This window comes from Zonotrichia albicollis, unplaced genomic scaffold (assembly GCF_047830755.1).
Source record: "Zonotrichia albicollis isolate bZonAlb1 unplaced genomic scaffold, bZonAlb1.hap1 Scaffold_185, whole genome shotgun sequence".
Classification (NCBI taxonomy): Eukaryota; Metazoa; Chordata; class Aves; order Passeriformes; family Passerellidae; genus Zonotrichia; species Zonotrichia albicollis.
In genome coordinates this window covers 19,787-42,036 of record NW_027428379.1, presented here as the reverse complement: position 1 = coordinate 42,036, position 22,250 = coordinate 19,787, and the positions used below count along the sequence as shown (strand labels likewise).

At 49.6% G+C, this 22,250-nt stretch overlaps 1 protein-coding gene across 14 annotated transcripts in view; it reads right to left on the bottom strand.

Moving 5' to 3' along the window:
* Positions 1–22,250, bottom strand: part of SUPT16H (SPT16 homolog, facilitates chromatin remodeling subunit) — a 54,554-nt gene that overhangs the window by 27,501 nt on the left and 4,803 nt on the right. For 7 of the 14 annotated variants that reach the window (XM_074533950.1, XM_074533951.1, XM_074533946.1 and 4 more), the window contains exons 3-14: positions 21,019–21,192; positions 19,131–19,283; positions 15,775–15,921; positions 13,411–13,562; positions 11,237–11,384; positions 10,345–10,369; positions 9,391–9,481; positions 6,949–7,022; positions 5,155–5,267; positions 3,484–3,549; positions 2,377–2,472; positions 384–499 (exon numbers count right to left, since the gene is read on the bottom strand). In XM_074533950.1, coding sequence (XP_074390051.1) covers positions 384–499; positions 2,377–2,472; positions 3,484–3,549; positions 5,155–5,267; positions 6,949–7,022; positions 9,391–9,481; positions 10,345–10,369; positions 11,237–11,384; positions 13,411–13,562; positions 15,775–15,921; positions 19,131–19,283; positions 21,019–21,192 — 1,355 coding nt within the window. Of the gene's footprint in view, positions 1–383; positions 500–2,376; positions 2,473–3,483; positions 3,550–5,154; positions 5,268–6,948; positions 7,023–9,390; positions 9,482–10,344; positions 10,370–10,865; positions 10,891–11,032; positions 11,058–11,236; positions 11,385–13,410; positions 13,563–15,774; positions 15,922–17,143; positions 17,226–17,438; positions 17,499–18,157; positions 18,219–18,286; positions 18,348–19,130; positions 19,284–19,981; positions 20,117–21,018; positions 21,193–22,250 lie in introns of those variants that run through there. The other 7 variants (XM_074533945.1, XM_074533944.1, XM_074533949.1 and 4 more) reach the window with 7 other exon arrangements.

Below are 22,250 nucleotides of genomic sequence, written 5' to 3'. Positions count from 1 at the left end.
TGGGGGAATTTGGGGCAGGAATTGGGGCAAAAATGGGGGAATTTGGGGCACAAACCAGGGCGGATTTTGGGGTAAGAATGGGGGAATTTGGGGCACAAATCTGGGCAGGAATTGGGGTAAAAATGGGGGAATTTGGGGCACAAACCAGGGCAGAAATTGGGATAAAAATGGGGGAATTTGGGGCAGAAATTGGGGCAAGAATGGGGGAGTTTGGGGCACAAACCAGGGCAGAAATTGGGGTAAAAACTGGGGAATTTGGGTCAGAAATCAGCGCCCAAATTCCCACCAGGGGTTTCAGAACCAGAACAAGAAGGCAGAGCCCAGTTTTGGGGCCAATTTCCCCGTTTTTTGCCCCGTTCCCGTTTTGGGGTGAATTCGCTCACTTTTGGGTCTGCTGCTCGCCCCGCTGCTCCGTCAGGCGCCGCCGCGCGTCCTCGTTGAGCTGCGTGGCCAATTCCTTCTGGTGGGCGCGGCGCTTCTCCTCGGCCGTCAGCTCGTTCTGCGAATTTTGGGGAAATTTGGGTCAGTTTGGGGCGTTTTGGGGTGTTTTGGGAAAATTCGGCATTTTTTACGGGATTTTTCTGCGATTTTTCGGGATTTTTTTGGGATTTTTTTCAATTTTTTTGGAATTTTTTGACATTTTTCAGAGCATTTTAGGGTTGTGGCAACTCAGGGAAATTTTAGGAAATTTTGGGCAATTTTAGAAATTTTAAGGTTGTTTTTTTTTTTTTTGAGGGATTTTTTTGGATTTTTTAAAGACTTTGTAAATTTTTGGGGATTTTTTTTAAGATTTTTTTAATTTTTTGGGGATTTTTTTCAATTTTGTTTTGAATTTTTTGACATTTTTCGGAGCATTTTTGGGGTTGTGGTAACGCAGGGTAATTTTAGGAAATTTTGGGAAATTTTAGAATTTTTTACGGGGTTTTTTTTGAGGGATTTTTTAAAGATTTTGTAAATTTATTGGGGATTTTTTAAAAGATTTTTTTGAATTTTTGGGGGATTTTTTTCAATTTTTTTTTAATTTTTTGACATTTTTCGGAGCATTTTAGGGATTGTGGTCACTCAGGGTAATTTTAGGAAAATTTGGGCAATTTTAGAATTTTTTACTTTTTTTTTGAGGGATTTTTTAAGGTCTTTTCAAATTTTTTGGGCATTTTTTAAAGATTTTTTGAAAGTTTTTGGGGATTTTTTTCAAATTTTTTTGAATTTTTTGACTTTTTCCGAGCATTTTTAGGGTTGTGGTCACTCAGGGTAATTTTAGGAAATTTTGGGAAATTTTAGAATTTTTTACGGGTTTTTTTTTTTTGAGGGATTTTTTGGGATTTTTTTAAAGCTTTTTTAAATTTTTTGGGGATTTTTTAAAGGTTTTTTGAAATTTTTTTGGGATTTTTTTTCAATTTTTTTTGAATTTTTTTACATTTTTCAGAGCATTTTTGGGGTTGTGGTAACTCAGGGTCATTTTAAGAAATTTTGAAAATTTAGAGTTTTTTACTTTTTTTTGAGGGATTTTTTTGATTTTTTAAGGATTTTGTAAATTCTTTTGGGATTTTTTTAAAAGATTTTTTGGAATTTTTTGGGGATTTTTTTCAATTTTTTTTGGAATTTTTGTGACATTTTTCGAAGCATTTTTGGGGTTGTGGTCACTCAGGGTCATTTTAGGAAATTTTGGGAAATTTAGAGTTTTTAACTTTTTTTTTTGAGGGATTTTTTGGGACTTTTAAAAGATTTTTCAAATTTTTGGGGGATTTTTTTGCACTTTTTGGGGTAATTTTGGGGTTGTGGTCACTCAGCGGTCAGTGGTTACTCAGGGTCATTTTGGGCAATTTTACGGATTTTTTTGGGAATTTTTTTTGGGATTTTTGGCGTTGTGGTCACTCACTGGTCAATGGTCAGTCAGTGGTCACTCGGTCATTTTTTGGCCATTTTTGTGGGATTTTTTTGGGACATTTCTGGGAATTTTTGGGGTGGTCACTCAGGGTCATTTTGGGTCATTTTTTGGGGCCTTTCTTTTGGGGTTTTTTTGACATTTTTGGGTATTTTTGGGTCAGTGCTCACTGTGGTCACTCAGTGGTCACTCGTGGTCACTCAGTGGACAGTCGTGGTCACTTCTGGTCATTTTTTGGCCATTTTTGGGGCCTGTTTTTGGGGTTTTTTTTGACATTTTTTGGGTTTTTGGGGCAGTGGTCACTCATGGTCACTGTGGTCACTCAGTGGTCACTCGTGGTCACTCAGTGGACAGTCGTGGTCACTTCTGATCATTTTTTGGCCATTTTTGGGGCCTTTCTTTTGGGGTTTTTTTTGACATTTTTGGGGTTTTTGGGTCAGTGGTCACTCATGGTCACTGTGGTCACTCAGTGGTCACTCGTGGTCACTCACCCGCGTCCTCTCGGTCAGCAGGGCAGCGCGGGAGCTCCGGCCCAGCAGATCCTCGGCCGCGTCCTTGTCCGGCTCCTCCTCATCCTCGTCCTCGTTCTGGGGACAGAAACCGAGAATTTGGGAAAATTCCCAAAATCCCCAATTCCCAAAACCCCAAAAATCCCAAAAAATTCCCAAAAATCCCCAAAAAATCCAAAATTCCGAAACCCCAAAAATCCCCAAAACTTTTAAATCCCCAAATCTCTAAAATCTCTAAAATTCCCAAATTTCAAATTCCTAAATGCCAAATTCCCCAAAATCTCCAGAATTCTCAAAATCCCCAAAATCCCCAAATCCCCTGAAATTTCTAAAATTTTTCAAAATTCCTAAATCTCCAAAATCTCCAAAATCCCCACGTTTCGCATTCCAAGCCCCAAATTACGAAAAACCCAAAAATGTCCAAAATCCCCAAAATCCCTCAAAATTTCTAAAATTCCCCAAATCCCTGAAATTTCCAATTCCCCGAAATCCCAAATCCCCAAAGTTTCTAAAATTCCCCCAAACCCTCAAAATGTCTCAAATCCCCAAATTTCCAAAATCCCCAAAATTTCTAAAACTCCCCAAATCCCTGAAATTCCAAAATCCCCAAAATCCCCAAAATTTCTAAAACTCCCCAAATCCCTGAAATTCCAAAATCCCCAAAATCCCCAAAATTTCTAAAACTCTCCAAATCCCTGAAATTCCAAAATCCCCAAATGCCAAAATTCCTAAAACTCCCCAAATCCCTGAAATTCCAAAATCCTCAAAATGCTAAAATTTCTAAAACTCCCCAAAAACCCAAAATCCCCAAAATCCCTGAATCCCCAAAATCCCTGAAATTCCCAAAACCCCCAAATCCACAAAAATCCCAAAATCCCGAATTCCCAAAATGAACAAAACCCCCAAAATTCGGGGAAAATTCCCCCAAAAACCTCTCAGTCCTGTAAACTCCCCCAAAACGCCCCAAACTCCCCCAAAATGCCCCAAAATGCCCCGAAATCCCACATTTCCCGGCCCCTCCCCAGGGAGGATTTCAGGTTTTTGGTTTTTGCCCAAAATCCCCGGTTCTGGCCCCAAATCCGGGCCCACCTTGAGGAAGATGCCGACGTTCTTCACCTTCTTCTTCACCGACGTCAGCACCACGGCCGGGCCGTCCTGAGCGCGGCACGCCATTGGTCAGAACCCGGCACCGAGCAACCGGATTGGTCGGCACAGAGCAACGGGGACACGCCATTGGTCAGCAGAGAACAACGGGGACACGCCATTGGTCAGGATTGGGGCGTGCGGCAAAGGGATTGGTCAATGCACAGGGACATTGGATTGGTTGGAATTGGGAAATGGGATGTGCCCATTGGTCAGGAGAGAAATGGGGACACCGGATTGGTCAGAAAAACGGCATGGAAACAGGCCATTGGTCAGAAAAATGGGCATAAATTTTGTGATTGGTCAATACACAGAGACACGGGATTGGACAGGATTGGGACATGGGGGCACCCCATTGGTCAGGAGAGGAATGGGGACATGCCATTGGTCAGAAAAATGGGCGTAAATTTTGTGATTGGTCAGTACACAGAGACACGGGATTGGACAGGATTGGGACATGGGGACACCCCATTGGTCAGGAGAGGGATATGGGGACACGCCATTGGTCAGGAAACACCGGGACATCCCATTGGTCAGGAAAATGGGCACAAGCAATGTGATTGGTCAACTCACAGGGGCACGGGATTGGTCAGATTTGGGACATGAACGCACCCCATTGGTCAGGATTGGGAAAGGAGGGACGGGATTGGTCAACAGATGGAGACACAGGATTGGTTGGAATTGGGACACGGGGACACGCCATTGGTCAGGAAAATGGGGACAAGTAATTGGATTGGCTGGGAGAAGAGGCAGGAGGGACGGGATTGGTCAGTCCAGGTGTGACTCCTGCTGCGATTGGCCAGTGCAATTGTGAGCCCTGCTGTGATTGGCCAGCGCAATTGTGAGTCCTGCTGCGATTGGCCAGTGCAATTGTGAGCCCTGCTGCGATTGGCCAGTCTTAATGTGAGCCCCACTGTGATTGGTGGATGCCAGGGTGTGAGGCGCACTGTGATTGGCCGGTGTAACTGTGACCCCCTGTGTGCGGGCGCGTCCCTGCTCTGTGATTGGTCGGTTTAACAGGCCCCGCCCACCTTGGGTGTCCCCCAGGAACAGCGCCTGGCTGCGATTGGTCAGTGTGCGTATGATTGGCAGCTGTGTGGGCGTGTCCCACCGTGACTGGCGGGTGTGTGGGCGTGTCCCTGCTCTGTGATTGGTCGGTTTAACAAGCCCCGCCCACCTCGTCCACCATGACGGTGTCCCCCAGGAAGAGGGCGTAGCTCTGATTGGTCAGTGTGTGTGTGATTGGCAGCTGTGTGGGCGTGTCCCTGCTCTGCGATTGGTCGGTTTAACAGGCCCCGCCCACCTCGTCCACCATGACGGTGTCCCCCAGGAAGAGGGCGTAGCTCTGATTGGTCAGTGTGCGTGTGATTGGCAGCTGTGTGGGCGTGTCCCGCAGTGACTGGCGGGTGTGTGGGCGTGTCCCTGCTCTGTGATTGGTCGGTTTAACAGGCCCCGCCCACCTCGTCCACCATGACGGTGTCCCCCAGGAAGAGGGCGTAGCTCTGATTGGTCAGTGTGCGTGTGATTGGCAGCTGTGTGGGCGTGTCCCGCAGTGACTGGCGGGTGTGTGGGCGTGTCCCTGCTCTGTGATTGGTCAGTTTAACAGGCCCCGCCCACCTCGTCCACCATGACGGTGTCCCCCAGGAAGAGGGCGTAGCTCCGCTCCTCCGGCCGCTTGGCCTCGCGATTGGGCAGCTCGGACAGACCCACGTTCACGCTGAACACCATCCCTGGTTTGGGGCAAAAACACAGAGATTTGGTAAAAACAACAAAAATGGGGAAAAACCAAAAAAAACCCGGGGAAAATCCGTGGGGAATTGGTTAAAATAACAAAAACGGGGTAAATTGGGGAAGGTGGCGCTGAGAGCACCACGTTCACGCTGAACACCATCCCTGGTTTGGGGCGAAAACACGGGAAATCGGTAAAAACAACAAAAACGAAAAATTCCGGGGAAAAACCCCCCCAAAAAAATGGGGAAAAAATAAGGGAAATTGGTTAAAATGATTAAAAAGGGGAGGTGGCTCCGAGAGCGCCATGGTCACGCCTGGATTGGGGCGAAAACACGGGGTTTTGATAAAAAACATAATAATGGGGAAATAAAAAAATAATTGGGGAAAAAACGCAGGAAAAATTGGGGAAAAAAACAAGAAAAAAGGGGAAAAATTGGGGAAAAAAACAAGAAATAAAAAGGGGAAAAATTGGTGAACAAAACAAGAAAAAAGGGGAAAAATTGGGGAAAAAACAAGAAAAAAAAAAGGGGAAAAACAAGGACGGCAGCTCTGAAATAATGGGGAGAAAACACACAGAATCGGTTAAAAACAAAAAAAAGGGGGAAAAAAAACCAAAACAAAAAATCCACTCCTGGATTGGGGCAAAAATGGGCAAAAACTGGGGATTTGGATAAAATGGGAACTATGGGCAAAAACAGGGAAAAAAATTTTAAAAAATTGGGGAAAACCAGGTGAATTTTGGGGTACATTTTGGGGCAGAACTGGTGAATTTTGGGGCGAAACCCGAGAATTTTCGGACAAAGTTTGGATTTCGGGGTGTAAAAGGTGAATTTTGAGGCGGAACAGGCGAATTTTTGGGGTGAAACTTTGGGATTTTTGCACAAATCTCGGGCTCAGGGCGGCCAGGGGGCTCCCGGGCAGTTTTGTGGTAACTCAGGGTAATTTTAGGAAATTTTGGGAAATTTTAGAATTTTTTACGGGTTTTTTTTTGAGGGATTTTTTGGGATTTTTTTTAAAGCTTTTTTAAATTTTTGGGGGATTTTTTTAAAGATTTTTTTGAATTTTTTGGGGATTTTTTTCAATTTTTTTGGAATTTTTTGACGTTTTTCGAAGCATTTTTGGGGTTGTAGTAACTCAGGGTAACTTTAGGAAATTTTGGGAAATTTTAGAATTTTTTACGGGTTTTTTTTTTTGAGGGATTTTTTGGGATTTTTTTTAAAGCTTTTTTAAATTTTTTGGGGATTTTTTAAAGGTTTTTTGAAATTTTTTGGGGGATTTTTTTCAATTTTTTGGAATTTTTTGACGTTTTTCGAAGCATTTTTGGGGTTGTGGCAACTCAGGGTAATTTTAGGAAATTTTGGGAAATTTTAGAATTTTGACAGCTTTTTTTGGGATTTTTTTGGGATTTTTTAAAGATTTTTTTTTTAATTTTGGGGGGATTTTTTTAGCGCTTTTTGTGGTAATTTTGGGGTTGTGGTCACTCAGTGGCCAGTGGTCACTCAGGGTCATTTTGGGTGAAAAACAGCGATTTTGGGTCGAGCTCGGGCTCTGGGTGGCCAGTGGTCACTCAGGGTCATTTTGGGGTGAAAATCAGCGGTTTTGGGTCGAGCTCGGGCTCTGGGTGGCCAGGGGGCTCCCGGGCAGTTTTGGGGTGAAAATCGGCGGTTTTGGGTCTCTCACCCTTGCGCAGGCGCTGCTGGTTCTTGCTGTTGATCACCAGGGAGCCCTCGCGGAACTCGATGCCCATGGCGAACCTGCGACCCCAAAATGACCCCAGGGTGACCCCATGGTGACCCCAGGGTGACCCCGGAGTGACCCCCAATGACCCAAAATCGCCGACCCCAGAATGACCCAAAATCGCCATTTTTTACCCCAAAATTTGTGGTGATCTGGCCCACAATGACCCCAGGGTGACCCCAGAGTGACCCCACGGTGACCCCGGAGTGACCCCGCGGTGACCCCACAGTGACCCCGCGGTGACCCCCAATGACCCAAAATCGCCCACCCCAGAATGACCCAAAATTGCCGTTTTTTACCCCAAATTTTTGGTGATCTGGCCCAGAAATGACCCCAGGGTGACCCCAATTTCCCCATTTTTTACCCCAAATTTTTAGTGATCTGGCCCACAATGACCCCAGGGTGACCCCATGGTGACACCAATGACCCAAAATCCCCATTTTTTAGCCTAAATTTTTGATGATCTTGCCCAGAATGACCCCGTAACCCCACAATGACCCCAATGACCCAAAATCCCCATTTTTTACCCCAAATTTTGGGTAATCTTGCCCACAATGACCCTGTGATGCCACAATGACCCCAATGACCCAAAATCCCCATTTTTTAGCCTAAATTTTTGATGATCATGCCCAGAATGACCCCATGGCCCCAGAATGACCCCAATGACCCAAAATCCCCATTTTTTACCCCAAATTTTTGGTGATCTTGCCCACAATGACCCTGGTGTGACCCCGTGACCCCACAATGACCCCAGGATGACCCCAATTTCCCAATTTCCCCGTTTTTTACCCCAGGTTTTTGGTGATCTTGCCCACAATGACCCTGGTGTGACCCCATGACCCCGTGACCCCAGAGTGACCCCAATTTCCCAAAATCCCCATTTTTTACCCCAGGTTTTTGGTGATCCTGCCCACAATGACCCCGTGACCCCAGGATGACCCAAAATCCCCGTTTTTTACCCCAGGTTTTTGGTGATCTAGCCCAGAGTGACCCCGTGACCCCAGGATGACCCCAATTTCCCAATTTCCCCATTTTTTACCCCAGGTTTTTGGTGATCTGGCCCACAATGACCCCACAATGACCCCAGGGTGACCCCAGGGTGACCCCAATTTCCCAAAATCCCCATTTTTTACCCCAAATTTTTGGTGATCCTGCCCAGAATGACCCCGTGACCCCAGGGTGACCCCAATTTCCCAAAATCCCCATTTTTTACCCCAGGTTTTTGGTGATCCTGCCCACAATGACCCCAGAATGACCCAAAATCGCCGTTTTTTACCCCAGGTTTTGGTGATCTTGCCCAGAATGACCCTGGTGTGACCCAGTAACCCCAGATTTCTCAAAATCCCCATTTTTTACCCCAGGTTTTTGGTGATCTTGCCTGCAATGACCCCGTGACCCCACAATGACCCCAATTTCCCAATTTCCCCGTTTTTTACCCCAGGTTTTTGGTGATCTGGCCCACAATGACCCCATGGTGACCCCACAGTGACCTCAGAATCACCCAAAATCCCTGGTTTTTACCCCAGGTTTTTGGTGATCCGGCCCACAATGACCCTGGTGTGACCCAGTGACCCCAGATTTCCCAAAATCCCCATTTTTTACCCCAGGTTTTTGGTGATTTTGCCCAGAATGACCCCACAATGACCCCATGACCCCACAATTTCCCATTTTCCCCGTTTTTTACCCCAGGTTTTTGGTGATCTTGCCCACAATGACCCCATGGTGACCCCACAATGACCCCAATTTCCCAAAATCGCCGTTTTTTACCCCAGGTTTTTGGTGATCTGGGCCACAATGACCCCAGGGTGACCCCAGGATGACCCCAATTTCCCAATTTCCCCGTTTTTTACCCCAGGTTTTTGGTGATCTTGCCCAGAATGACCCCATGATGACCCCACAATGACCCCAGAATGACCCAAAATCGCCGTTTTTTACCCCAGGTTTTTGGTGATTTTGCCCAGAATGACCCCACAATGACCCCGTGACCCCACAATGACCCCAATTTCCCAAAATCCCCGTTTTTTACCCCAGGTTTTTGGTGATCTTGCCCACAATGACCCTGGTGTGACTCCGTGACCCCACAATGACCCCACAATGACCCAATTTCCCCATTTTTTAGCCCAAATTTTTGGTGATCTTGCCCAGAATGACCCTATGACCCTGGTGTGACCCCAGTGTGACCCCAATTTCCCAATTTCCCCGTTTTTTACCCCAGGTTTTTGGTGATCTTGCCCACAATGACCCCACAATGACCCCAAATTTCCCAATTTCGCCGTTTTTTACCCCAGGTTTTTGGTGATCTGGCCCAGAATGACCCTGGTGTGACCCCATGACCCCAGGGTGACCCCAGGATGACCCCAATTTCCCAATTTCCCCGTTTTTTACCCCAGGTTTTTGGTGATCTTTCCCAGCAGCTCCGGGCGCTGTTTCTTCACCACGTCCATGACGGCGCCGTACACGTCACACAGCCGGGCCCCTGGAAACGGGGTCAGAGGTCAGGGGTCACGCAGGGGTCAGGGGTCAGTCAAGGTCAGGGGTCAGTCAGTCACTGAGGGGCACACACGTCACACAGCCGGGCACCTGAACGGGGTCAGAGGTCAGGCAGGGGTCAGTCAGGGGTCACACAGGGGTCAGTCAGAGGTCACACAGGGGTCAGTCAGGGGTCACACAGGGGTCATTGAGGGTCAGTGGTCACTCAGGGTTTAGGAGGTCATTCAGGAATTGGGGCACATTTAGGGTCACTCAGGGTCACTGTGGTCACTGAGTGGTCACTCTAATATCACTCAGTGGTCATTCAGGGGTCACTCTATGGTCACTGAGTGGTCACTCAGTGGTTACTCGGGTCAGTCAATTGTCAATGGTCACTCTATGGTCACTATGGTCACTGTGGTCACTCTATGGTCACTCAGGGGTCACTCAGTGGTCACTTGGCCGTCACTGCAGTCACTCAGTGGTCACTCAATGGTCACTCAGGGGTCACTCAGTGGTCACTCTATGGTCACTCACCATGTCTCAATTCCCTCAGCAGCACCTCCTGCAGGGTCAGCAGGAACCCATAATGGTCCTGCATGTCCTGGGACGGGTCAGTCCCTACGGGTCAGTGCTCACTCTATGGGTCAGTGGTCACTCTATGGGTCAGTGGTCACTCAGTGGTCACTCAGCGGTCACTCACCGTGTCTCAGCTCCCTCAGCAGAACCTCTTGAAGGGTCAATAGGAACCCATAATGGTCCTGCATGTCCTGGGAGGGGTCAGTGCCTACGGGTCAGTGCTCACTCTATGGTCACTGTGGTCACTCTATGGGTCAGTGGTCACTCAGTGGTCACTCAGCGGTCACTCACCGTGTCTCAGCTCCCTCAGCAGCACCTCCTGCAGGGTCAATAGGAACCCATAATGGTCCTGCATGTCCTGGGACGGGTCAGTGCCTACGGGTCAGTGCTCACTCTATGGGTCACTGGTCACTCTATGGTCACTGTGGTCACTCAGCGGTCACTCAGCGGTCACTCACCGTGTCTCAGCTCCCTCAGCAGCACCTCCTGCAGGGTCAATAGGAACCCATAATGGTCCTGCATGTCCTGGGACGGGTCAGTGCCTACGGGTCAGTGCTCACTCTATGGTCACTCTATGGGTCAGTGCTCACTCTATGGTCACAGTGGTCACTCAGCGGTCACTCACCGTGTCTCAGCTCCCTCAGAAGAACCTCCTGCAGGGTCAGCAGGAACCCGTAATGGTCCTGCATGTCCTGGGACGGGTCAGTGCCTACGGGTCAGTGCTCACTCTATGGTCACTCTATGGGTCAGTGGTCACTCTATGGTCACTGTGGTCACTCAGGGGTCACTCAGTGGTCACTCTGGTCACTCACCGTGCCTCAGCTCCCTCAGAAGAACCTCCTGAAGGGTCAGCAGGAACCCATAATGGTCCTGCATGTCCTGGGACGGGTCAGTCCCTACGGGTCAGTGCTCACTCTATGGGTCAGTGGTCACTCTATGGTCACTGCGGTCACTCAGTGGTCACTCAGCGGTCACTCACCGTGTCTCAGCTCCCTCAGAAGAACCTCCTGAAGGGTCAATAGGAACCCGTAATGGTCCTGCATGTCCTGGGACGGGTCAGTGCCTACGGGTCAGTGCTCACTCTATGGTCACTCTATGGTCACTGTGGTCACTCTATGGTCACAGTGGTCACTCAGTGGTCACTCAGTGGTCACTCACCATGTCTCAATTCCCTCAGCAGCACCTCCTGGAGGGTCAGTAAGAACCCATAATGGTCCTGCATGTCCTGGGACGGGTCCACCATCAGGGTCCGCACCAGGTTGGAGCAGTAGGATTTGTAGCGGATGCCCATGGAGCAGGTGATGGCCCCAAAGTGCATGTGGGACTTGTCGCTGAAAATTTGGGGTGAAAAACGAGAAATTTGGGTAAAATTGGGGAAAAAACAAAAAAAACGGGGTGAAAATCGGTGAAAAAATGGGGAAAATAGAGGGGAAAATGGGGAAAATGGGGGGGTGATGGATCAGTGATTTTTAATGAATTTTTGGGATTTTTTTGGCCGATTTTTGAGCGGATTTTTGCAATATTTGGGACATTTTTATTTTAGGTTAAATTAACGGGATTTCAGTACCTGACGACGCTGAATTTGAGGTTGTAGTTGCCCCCGCTCTGGATGATGATTGTTGAATTTTTTGGGATTTTTTTGGTGAATTTTTGAGCGGATTTTTGCCGTTTTTGTGATGCTTCTATTTTGGGTTAAATTAAGGGGATTTTGGTACCTGACGATGCTGAATTTGAGGCTGCAGTTGCCGCCGCTCTGGATGATGTATCAGTGATTTTTAATGAATTTTTGGGGATTTTTTGGCCGATTTTGGAGCGGATTTTGCGATGTTTCTATTTTGGGTTAAAACAACGCGATTTTGGCACATTTTTCGCACCTGACGACGCTGAATTTGAGGCTGTAGTTGCCCTCGCTCTGGATGACGATTGTTGAATTTTTTGGGATTTTTTTGGTGAATTTTTGGCCGATTTATGAGCGGATTTTTGCCGTTTTTGCGACGTTTCTATTTTGGGTTAAAACAACGCGATTTTGGCGCATTTTTCGTACCTGACGACGCTGAATTTGAGGTTGTAGTTGCCGCCACTCTGGATGGTGTATCAGTGATTTTTAATGAATTTTTGTGAATTTTTGGCCGATTTTTGAGCGGATTTTGCAATGTGTGTATTTTGGGTTAAAACAACGCGATTTTGGCGCGGTTTTCGCACCTGACGACGCTGAATTTGAGGTTGTAGTTGCCGCCGCTCTGGATGATGATTCTTGAATTTTTTGGGATTTTTTTGGGATTTTTTGGCCGATTTTTGAGTGGATTTTTGCCGTTTTTGCAATGTGTGTATTTTGGGTTAAATTACCGCGATTTTGGCGCAGTTTTCGCACCTGACGACGCTGAATTTGAGGTTGTAGTTGCCGCCGCTCTGGATGATGTAACAGTGATTTTTAATGAATTTTTGGGTAATTTTTGGCCGATTTTTGAGCGGATTTTGCAATGTGTGTATTTTGGGTTAAATTAAGGCGATTTTGGCGCAGTTTTGGTACCTGACGACGCTGAATTTGAGGTTGTAGTTGCCCCCGCTCTGGATGACGTATCAGTGATTTTTAATGAATTTTTGGGTAATTTTTGGCCGATTTTCGAGCGGGTTTTTGCAATATTTGGGACATTTCTATTTTGGGTTAAAACAACGCGATTTTGGCGCAGTTTTGGTACCTGACGACGCTGAATTTGAGGCTGAAGTTGCCGCCGCTCTGGATGATGATTGTTGAATTTTTGGGGATTTTTTTGGTGAATTTTTGGCCGATTTTCGAGCGGATTTTTGCCGTTTTTGGGGTATTTCTATTTTGGGTTAAAACAACGCGATTTTGGCGCATTTCTCGTACCTGACGACGCTGAATTTGAGGCTGTAGTTGCCCCCGCTCTGGATGATGTATCACTGATTTTTAACGAATTTTTTGGGATTTTTTTGGGTAATTCTGGAGCGGATTTTTGCAATATTTGGGATGTTTCTATTTTGGGTTAAATTAAGGCGATTTTGGCGCAGTTTTCGCACCTGACGACGCTGAATTTGAGGTTGTAGTTGCCGCCACTCTGAATGACGATTGTTGAATTTTTTGGGATTTTTCTGGGTAATTTTTGAGCGGGTTTTTGCAATATTTGGGACATTTCTATTTTGGGTTAAAACAACGCGATTTTGGCGCATTTTTCGTACCTGATGACGCTGAATTTGAGGTTGTAGTTGTCCCCGCTCTGGGTGATGTAACAGTGATTTTTAATGAATTTTTGGGGATTTTTTGGCCGATTTTTGAGCGGATTTTGCAATGTGTGTATTTTGGGTTAAATTAACGCGATTTTGGCGCATTTTTCGCACCTGACAACGCTGAATTTGAGGTTGTAGTTGCCGCCGCTCTGGATGATGGGCGGGTAGCACATCTCCACCGCAGAGGGGTCGGCCCCAGCCAGGAATTTCTTCTCCTCAATCGCCTTCTCCACCGCCTCGGCCAGCTTGCTGTGGCGCACCTTCTGCACCGTGACGTCAGCGTGACGTCATCACGACGTCATCGCGACATCGCCATGACATCACAGAACCACCCCTGGGTCTCAGTGACAGAAATCCGGCCCCATAAATGGGATAAAAATGTCAGGGTTTGGACCAAAAATGACAAAATTCGGATTGCGCTGAACCAAAAATGTCGATTTTTAAGAGAAGCTGGCCCCAAAAAAAGCCGAGTTTTGGGCAAGTTTTACCTCAAAATGTCGGGTTTTGGGTGCAACTGACCCTGAAAATGCCAAGTTTTGGGTCAGTTTTAAGGTAAAACAACAATTTTTGGAGCAAATTGTGTTAAATATATCATTTTGATGCCATGATGGGCAAGGCGATTTTTTTGGTCCTAAAAATTCTGATTTTTGGACCAAATTGTCCCCAAAATTCCCAGTTTTAGGTGCCCAGCCTGATCAGAAAATTACTGTTTTTAGGAGGCCGAAATTCCAATTTTTGGGAAGCCAACCTGACCTCAAAACTCCCATTTCTGTCAGCGTGACGTCATCGTGACGTCATCACCGCATCACAGAACCACCCCCGGGTCTCAGTGATGGAAATTCGGCCCCATAAATGGGACAAAAATGTCGGGGTTTGGACCAAAAATGACAAAATTCGGATGGAGCTGAACCAAAAATGTCGATTTTTAAGAGAAGCCGACCCCAAAAAACGCCAAGTTTTGGGCAAGTTTTACCTCAAAATGTTGGATTTTGGGTGAGGCTGGCCCCGAAAATGCCAAGTTTTGGGTCAATTTTAAGGTAAAACGGCGATTTTTGGAGCAAACTGAGTTAGAAATATCATTTTGATGCCATGATGGGCAAGGCGATTTTATTGGTCCTAAAAATTCTGATTTTTGGACCAAATTGTCCCCAAAATTCCCAGTTTTAGGTGTCCAGCCTGATCAGAAAATTCCTGTTTTTAGGAGGCCGAAATTCCAATTTTTGGGAGTCCAACCTGACCTCAAAACTCCCATTTTTGTCACCGTGACGTCATCGTGACATCATCACCGCATCACAGAACCACCCCCGGGTCTCAGTGACGGAAATCCGGCCCCATAAACGGGATAAAAATGCCGGGATTTGGATCAAAAATGACAAAATTTGGATTGCGCTTAACCAAAAATGTCGATTTTTAAGAAAAACTGGCCCCAAAAAAAGCCAAGTTTTGGGCAAGTTTTACCTCAAAATGTTGGTTTTTGGGTGAGGCTGGCCCCAAGAATGCCAAGTTTTGTTTTTGTCCGTTTTAGCTTAAAATGGGGATTTTTGGAGCAAAATGACACCAAGACTTTGGTTTAGGACCAAGTTGATCTAATGGGACATAAAAATTCCAATTTTTGGTCCATCTTGACCAAAACCTCCCATTTTTGATCCACCTATATCTCAACCCCCCAATTTTTGTTCCAAACTCTTTATTTTTGGCCCATTCTGACTCCAAAATTCCCGTTTTCGCTCCATCCTGACCTCAAACCTCCAGATTTTGGTCAAAACCGATTTTAAAATTCCCGTTTTGGTCCATCCGCATCTCAAACCTCCTATTTTTGGTCAGCCTGCCCTCAAATGTCCCATTTTTGGTCCAGTTTCACCTCAAACCTCCCATTTTTGGTCCCACCTCCCATTTTGACTCCAACCTGACCACAAAATTCCCATTTTTGGTTCACCCACATCTCAAACCTCCCGTTTTTGGCCCATCTTCCATTTCTGGTCCAGAATCCAGATCTCAAAATTCCCATTTTTTTGGTCCCACCTACATCTCAAACCTCCCATTTTTGGGAGTCCAACCTGGCCACAAAACTCCCAGTTTTGGCTCACCCACATCTCAAAACTCCCATTTTTGGCTCATCCAGACCTCAAAACTCCCATTTTTGGTGCCACCCCCACCTCAAACCTCCCATTTTCAGTGCCACCTCCCATTTTTGGCTCATCTTCCATTTCTGGTCCAGAATCCACATCTCAAAATTCCCATTTTTTGGTCCCACCTACATCTCAAACCTCCCATTTTTGGGAGTCCAACCTGGCCACAAAACTCCCATTTTTGGGAGTCCAACCTGACTTTAAAACTCCCATTTTTGGTGCCACATTTTCGGTCCCACCTCCCGTTTTTGCCCCTCCCATTTTTGTCCCACCTCCCATTTTACCCCGCCCCTCCTTGTGGCCCCACCCCTTGGGTTAGCCCCGCCCCCTGTGAAGCCCCGCCCACCTCATCTGCATCCACGATCTCCATGACGCGCTCCTTGAAGAACTTGGTGAAGAGCTCGGAGGTGATGGCGGCGGCCTTGCGCATCAGGGCCAGCTCCTGCTCCTCCTTGGCCGCCATGGCCAGGGCTACTGCTGCGCTGACGTCAACCTGGGGGCGGGGCCACCGTTAATTGATTTAATTAATCATTGATTGATTTATCCCATCATTGATCCATTAATCCCGGCCTTGCGCATCAGGGCCAGCTCCTGCTCCTCCTTGGCCGCCATGGCCAGGGCTACTGCTGCGCTGACGTCAACCTGGGGGCGGGGCCACCGTTAATTGATTTAATTAATCATTGATTGATTTATCCCATCATGGATCCATTAAACCCGGCCTTGCGCATCAGGGCCAGCTCCTGCTCCTCCTTGGCCGCCATGGCCAGGGCTACTGCTGCGCTGACGTCAACCTGGGGGCGGGGCCACGGTGGGCGGGGCCATTGTTAATTGATTTAATTAGTTATTGATTGATTTATCCCAGTATTGATCCATTAAACCCGGCCTTGCGCATCAGGGCCAGCTCCTGCTCCTCCTTGGCCGCCATGGCCAGCGTCACTGACGTCAGCCTGGGGGCGTGGCCAAGGGGCGTGGTCGTTGGGGGCGTGGCCAAGCCATCATTGATTGATTGATCCCAATATTGATTGACTGAACCCAACCAGGGCCAGCTCCTGCTCCTCCTTGGCTGCCATGGCCAGTGCCACTGACGTCAGCCTGGGGGCGTGGCTAAGGGTGGGCGGGGCCATTGTTATTAATTAAACCCATCATTGATTGATTTATCCCAATATTGATTGACTCAACCCAACCAGGGCCAGCTCCTGCTCCTCCTTGGCCGCCATGGCCAGCGCCACTGACGTCAGCGTAGGGGCGTGGCCAGAGTGGGCGGGGCCATTGTTATTAATTAAATCCATCATTGATTGATTTATCCCAATATTGACTGACTGAACCCAACCAGGGCCAGCTCCTGCTCCTCCTTGGCCGCCATGGCCAGCGCCAGTGACGTCAGCGTGGGGGCGTGGCCAGAGTGGGCGGGGCCAACCAAACTCCAAAAAGCTTCAACCCTTTGGACCAAAATTTGACCCTTCCAACCCAAACCAAACCCTTCAAACCCAGCATTGACCCATCGCCAATCCAACTTTGGCCCCGCCCCCGTGTCAGGCCACACCCCCAGATCTCAGGCCCCGCCCCCCGGACCTTCACAGCTCTCCTTGCTGAGGGCCTCGTTCCAGCTGCGCATGAACTCCCATGGGAATTTGTCCATAACTGACCCCTCCCACCCTTTCTAAGCCCCACCCCGTGTCAGGCCACGCCCCCTGTGTCAGGCCCCGCCCCCGGACCTTCTCGAAGCTCTCCTTGCTCAGCGCCTCGTTCCAGCTCCGCATGAACTCCCCCGGGAATTTGTCCATAACTGACCCCTCCCACCCAACACTGACCACGCCCCCCGGTTAGGCCCCGCCCCCGGACCTTCTCGAAGCTCTCCTTGCTCAGCGCCTCGTTCCAGCTCCGCATGAACTCCCCCGGGAATTTATCCATAACTGACCCCTCCCACCCAGCCTAGGCTCCTCCCACCCAGCCCAGGCTCCTCCCACCCAGCCCAAGCCCCGCCCCCTGTGTGATGCCCCGCCCCCGGACCTTCTCGAAGCTCTCCTTGCTCAGGGCCTCGTTCCAGCTCCTCATGAACTCCCATGGGAATTTATCCATAACTGACCCCTCCCACCCAGCCTAGGCTCCTCCCACCCAGCCCAAGCCCCGCCCCCTGTGTGAGGCCCCGCCCCCGGACCTTCTCGAAGCTCTCCTTGCTCAGCGCCTCGTTCCAGCACCGCATGAACTCCCATGGGAATTTGTCCAACACTGACCCCTCCCACCCAGCCCAAGCCCCGCCCCCTGTGTCAGGCCCTGCCCCCGGACCTTCTCGAAGCTCTCCTTGCTCAGCGCCTCGTTCCAGCACCGCATGAACTCCCCCGGGAATTTGTCCAACTTTGACCCCTCCCACCCAGCCTAGGCTCCTCCCACCCATCCCAGACCACGCCCCCCTTTCCCAGGCCCCGCCCCCCAGACCTTCTCGAAGCTCTCCTTGCTCAGCGCCTCGTTCCAGCTCCGCATGAACTCCCCCGGGAATTTGTGACTCTGACCAATCCAGTCCATCCCAAGCCCCGCCCCCTGTGTCAGGCCCCGCCCCCTGTGTCAGGCCCCGCCCCCGGACCTTCTCGAAGCTCTCCTTGCTCAGCGCCTCGTTCCAGCTGTGCATGAACTCCCCCGGGAATGTGTCCATAACTGACCCCTCCCACCCAACACTGACCACTCCCACACCCACAGGCCACGCCCCCTGTGTGAAGCCCCGCCCCCCGGACCTTCTCGAAGCTCTCCTTGCTCAGCGCCTCGTTCCAGCTCCTCATGAACTCCCCCGGGAATTTGTCCCACATTGGCCCCTCCCACCCAGCCCAAACCACGCCCCCTGTGTCAGGCCCCGCCCCCCAGACCTTCTCGAAGCTCTCCTTGCTCAGGGCCTCGTTCCAGCTCCGCATGAACTCCCCCGGGAATTTGTCCCACACTGACCCCTCCCACCCAGCCTAGGCTCCTCCCACCCAGCCCAGGCCCCGCCCCCTGTGTCAGGCCCCGCCCCCAGACCTTCTCGAAGCTCTCCTTGCTCAGCGCCTCGTTCCAGCTCCTCATGAACTCCCATGGGAATTTGTCCAACACTGACCCCTCCCACCCAGCCTAGGCTCCTCCCACCCAGCCCAAGCCCCGCCCCCTTTCCCAGGCCCCGCCCCCGGACCTTCTCGAAGCTCTCCTTGCTCAGGGCCTCGTTCCAGCTCCGCATGAACTCCCCCGGGAGTTTGTCCAACACTGACCCCTCCCACCCACCCCAAACCACGCCCCCCGGTTTAGGCCCCGCCCCCGGACCTTCTCGAAGCTCTCCTTGCTCAGCGCCTCGTTCCAGCTCCGCATGAACTCCCCCGGGAATTTGTAACTCTGACCAATCCAGTCCATCCCAAGCCCCGCCCCCCGGTTAGGCCCCGCCCCCTTTCCCAGGCCCCGCCCCCGGACCTTCTCGAAGCTCTCCTTGCTCAGCGCCTCGTTCCAGCTCCGCATGAACTCCCCCGGGAATTTGTCCCACACTGACCCCTCCCACCCAGCCCAAGCCCCGCCCCCTGTGTCAGGCCCCGCCCCCAGACCTTCTCGAAGCTCTCCTTGCTCAGGGCCTCGTTCCAGCTCCGCATGAACTCCCCTGGGAATTTATCCATAACTGACCCCTCCCACCCAGCCTAGGCTCCTCCCACCCAGCCCAGGCCCCGCCCCCTTTCCCAGGCCCCGCCCCCCGACCTTCTCGAAGCTCTCCTTGCTCAGCGCCTCGTTCCAGCTCCGCATGAACTCCCCCGGGAATTTGTCCTTGGCGAAGACCCCGAGGCGCCGCCCGGCCCGGCTGCCCCGCAGCGCTTCCAGAAGCTTCTCAAAGTTGGCCTTGTTGCTCTCGTTCTGACACAGGGGGCGGGGACACCCTCAGGGGGCGTGGCCAAGGGCGGCCACGCCCCACGGAAGGCTCTCGGCCCCGCCACAAACAAATCAGGGAGCGAAAGGAGACGACAGAAACCACAAAAGGGCCAAAAATGACCCAAAACGACCCAAAGTGACCGCCAGGATCCCCTAAAGACCCAAAAAGGACCCAAAAAGACCCAAAAATGACCACCAGGATCCCGAGTGACCTCCAGGATCCCAGAACTCCAAAATGCCCCAAAATGACCCAAAAAGAGCCAAAAATGACCCCAAAGTGACCTCCAGGATCCCATAAAGATCCCAAAATAACACAAAAATGACCCAAAATGACCCAAAAATGACCCAAAGTTGCTTTAAAGTGAACAAGAACCCCAAAGTGACCACCAGGATCCCACAGGGACCCAAAGGACCCCAAAATGACCCAAAATGACCCAAAATGACCCAAAGTTGCTTTAAAGTGAACCAGAACCCCAAAGTGACCACCAGGATCCCATAAAGACCCCAAAACAACCCAAAATGACCCCAAAACGACCCAAAACACTCCAAAAATGACCCAAAATGACCCAAAAATGACCCAAAGTTGCTTTAAAGTGACCCTCAGGAACCCAAAGTGACCACCAGGATCCCATAAAGACCCAAAACAACCCAAAATGACCCAAAAACGACCCAAAATCCCTGACCTTCTCCCTGACGAGCAGGGTCACCGCCGGCAGCCCCTTGGAGGTGCCCAGGGACCCAAAAAAACCCAGAATGACCCAAAAATGACCCCCAGGACCCCAAAGTGACCACCAGGATCCCATGATGACCCAAAGGACCCCAAAGTGACCCAAAGCGGTCACCAGGATCCCATAAAGACCCCAAAATAACCCAAAAATGACCCCAAGGGACCCCAAAGTGACCCCCAGGATCCCACAGGGACCCAAATGACACCAAAATGACCCAAAAAGACCCAAAAATGACCCCAAGGGACCCCAAAGTGACCACCAGGATCCCATAAGGACCCCAAAACAACCCAGAAAACCCCAAAATGACCCAAAAATCCCCCACCTTTTCCCTGATGACCAGTGTCATTGCCGGCAGCCCCTTGGAGGCATCCAAGGACCCCAAAATGCCCCAAAAATGACCCAGAACAACCCAAAACTGACTCAAAACAATCCAAAATCACCCCAAAACGACCCAAAACACCCCAAAATCCCATACCTTCTCCCTGACGAGCAGCGTGACCGCCGGCAGCCCCTTGGAGGAACCCAAGGACCCCAAAAAACCCCAAAATGACCCAAAATATCCCAAAAATTACCCCAAAATTACTCCAAATCACCCAAAAATGACCCCAAAATTACTCCAAATCACCCAAAAATGTCCCAAAGTTGCTTTAAAGCGACCCCCAGGAACCCAAAGTGACCCCCAGGAACCCAAAGTGACGAACAGGATCCCATAAAGACCCCAAAACAACCCAAAATGACCTCACAAAAACCCCAAAAACCGCCATAAAACACCAGAATGACCCCATAAAAACTCCAAAATCACCCAAAAACACCCCAAAACGCCCCAAAATCGCCCATACCTTCTCCCTGACGAGCAGGGTGACCGCGGGCAGCCCGTTGGCGCCGCCCAGGGACCCAAACTGACCCAAAATAACCCCACAAAAACCCCAAAAAATTCCATAAAACACCAAAATAACCCCAAAAATGCCCCAAAACACCCAAAAATCCCATACCTTCTCCCTGACGAGCAGCGTGACCGCGGGCAGCCCGTTGGCGCCGCCCTCGCCGCCCTTGCCCGTCGCCACCTGCTTGAGGAACTCGACCTTCTTGCGGCTGGCCAGGAACAGCGCGCGCTCCTCGCAGAACAGCATCACCGTGTCCGTCAGCTCGTAGCCAAACAGCCACGTCTGGGGGCAGAAACGCACAAAAAATGGTTAAAAACACAAAAAACCCCGTGGAAATCGGCCCAGGGACAGCAAAGATACAGAAATCCTGAAAGCGCGGTGAAAAAACTCCAAAAAATGACCCAAAACCAACAGAAACCAGAACAGCATCACCGTGTCCGTCAGCTCGGGGACAAACAGCCACGTCTGGGGGCAGAAACGCACAAAAAATTGTTAAAAACACAAAAAACCCCGTGAAAATCGGCCCAGGAACAGCAAAGATACAGAAATCCTGAAAACGCGGTGAAAAAACTCAAAAAATGACCCAAAACCAACAGAAACCAGAATGGTGTCACCGTGTCGGTCAGCTCGGGGACAAACAGCCACGTCTGGGGGCAGAAACGCACAGAAAATGGTTAAAAACGCAAAAATCCCCGTGAAAATGGACCCAGGGACAGCAAAAATACAGAAATCCTGAAAACGCGACCAAAAAACGACCCAAAACCACCAAAAACCAGAACGGCGTCACCGTGTCCGTCAGCTCGGGGACAAACAGCCACGTCTGGGGGCAGAAACACACAAAAAATGGTTAAAAACACAAAAAATCCCCGTGAAAATCGGCCCAGGGACAGCAAAAATACAGAAATCCTGAAAACGCGACCAAAAAACGTGAAAAAATGACCCAAAATCATCAGAAACCGGAACATCGTCACCGTGTCCGTCAGCTCGTAGCCAAACAGCCACGGCTGGGGTGAAAAACACGCAGAAATGGTCAAAAACACAAAAAAATCCCAAAAAATCCCCACGAAAATGGACCCAGGGACACCAAAAATACAGAAATCCTGAAAACGCGGTGAAAAAACTCCAAAAATGACCCAAAACCAACAGAAACCAGAACGGCGTCACCGTGTCCGTCAGCTCGTAGCCAAACAGCCACGTCTGGGGGCAGAAACGCACAGAAAATGGTTAAAAACACAAAAAACCCCGTGAAAATGGAACCAGGGACACCAAAAATACAGAAATCCTGAAAACGCGACAGAAAAACTCCAAAAAATGACCCAAAACCAACAGAAACCAGAACG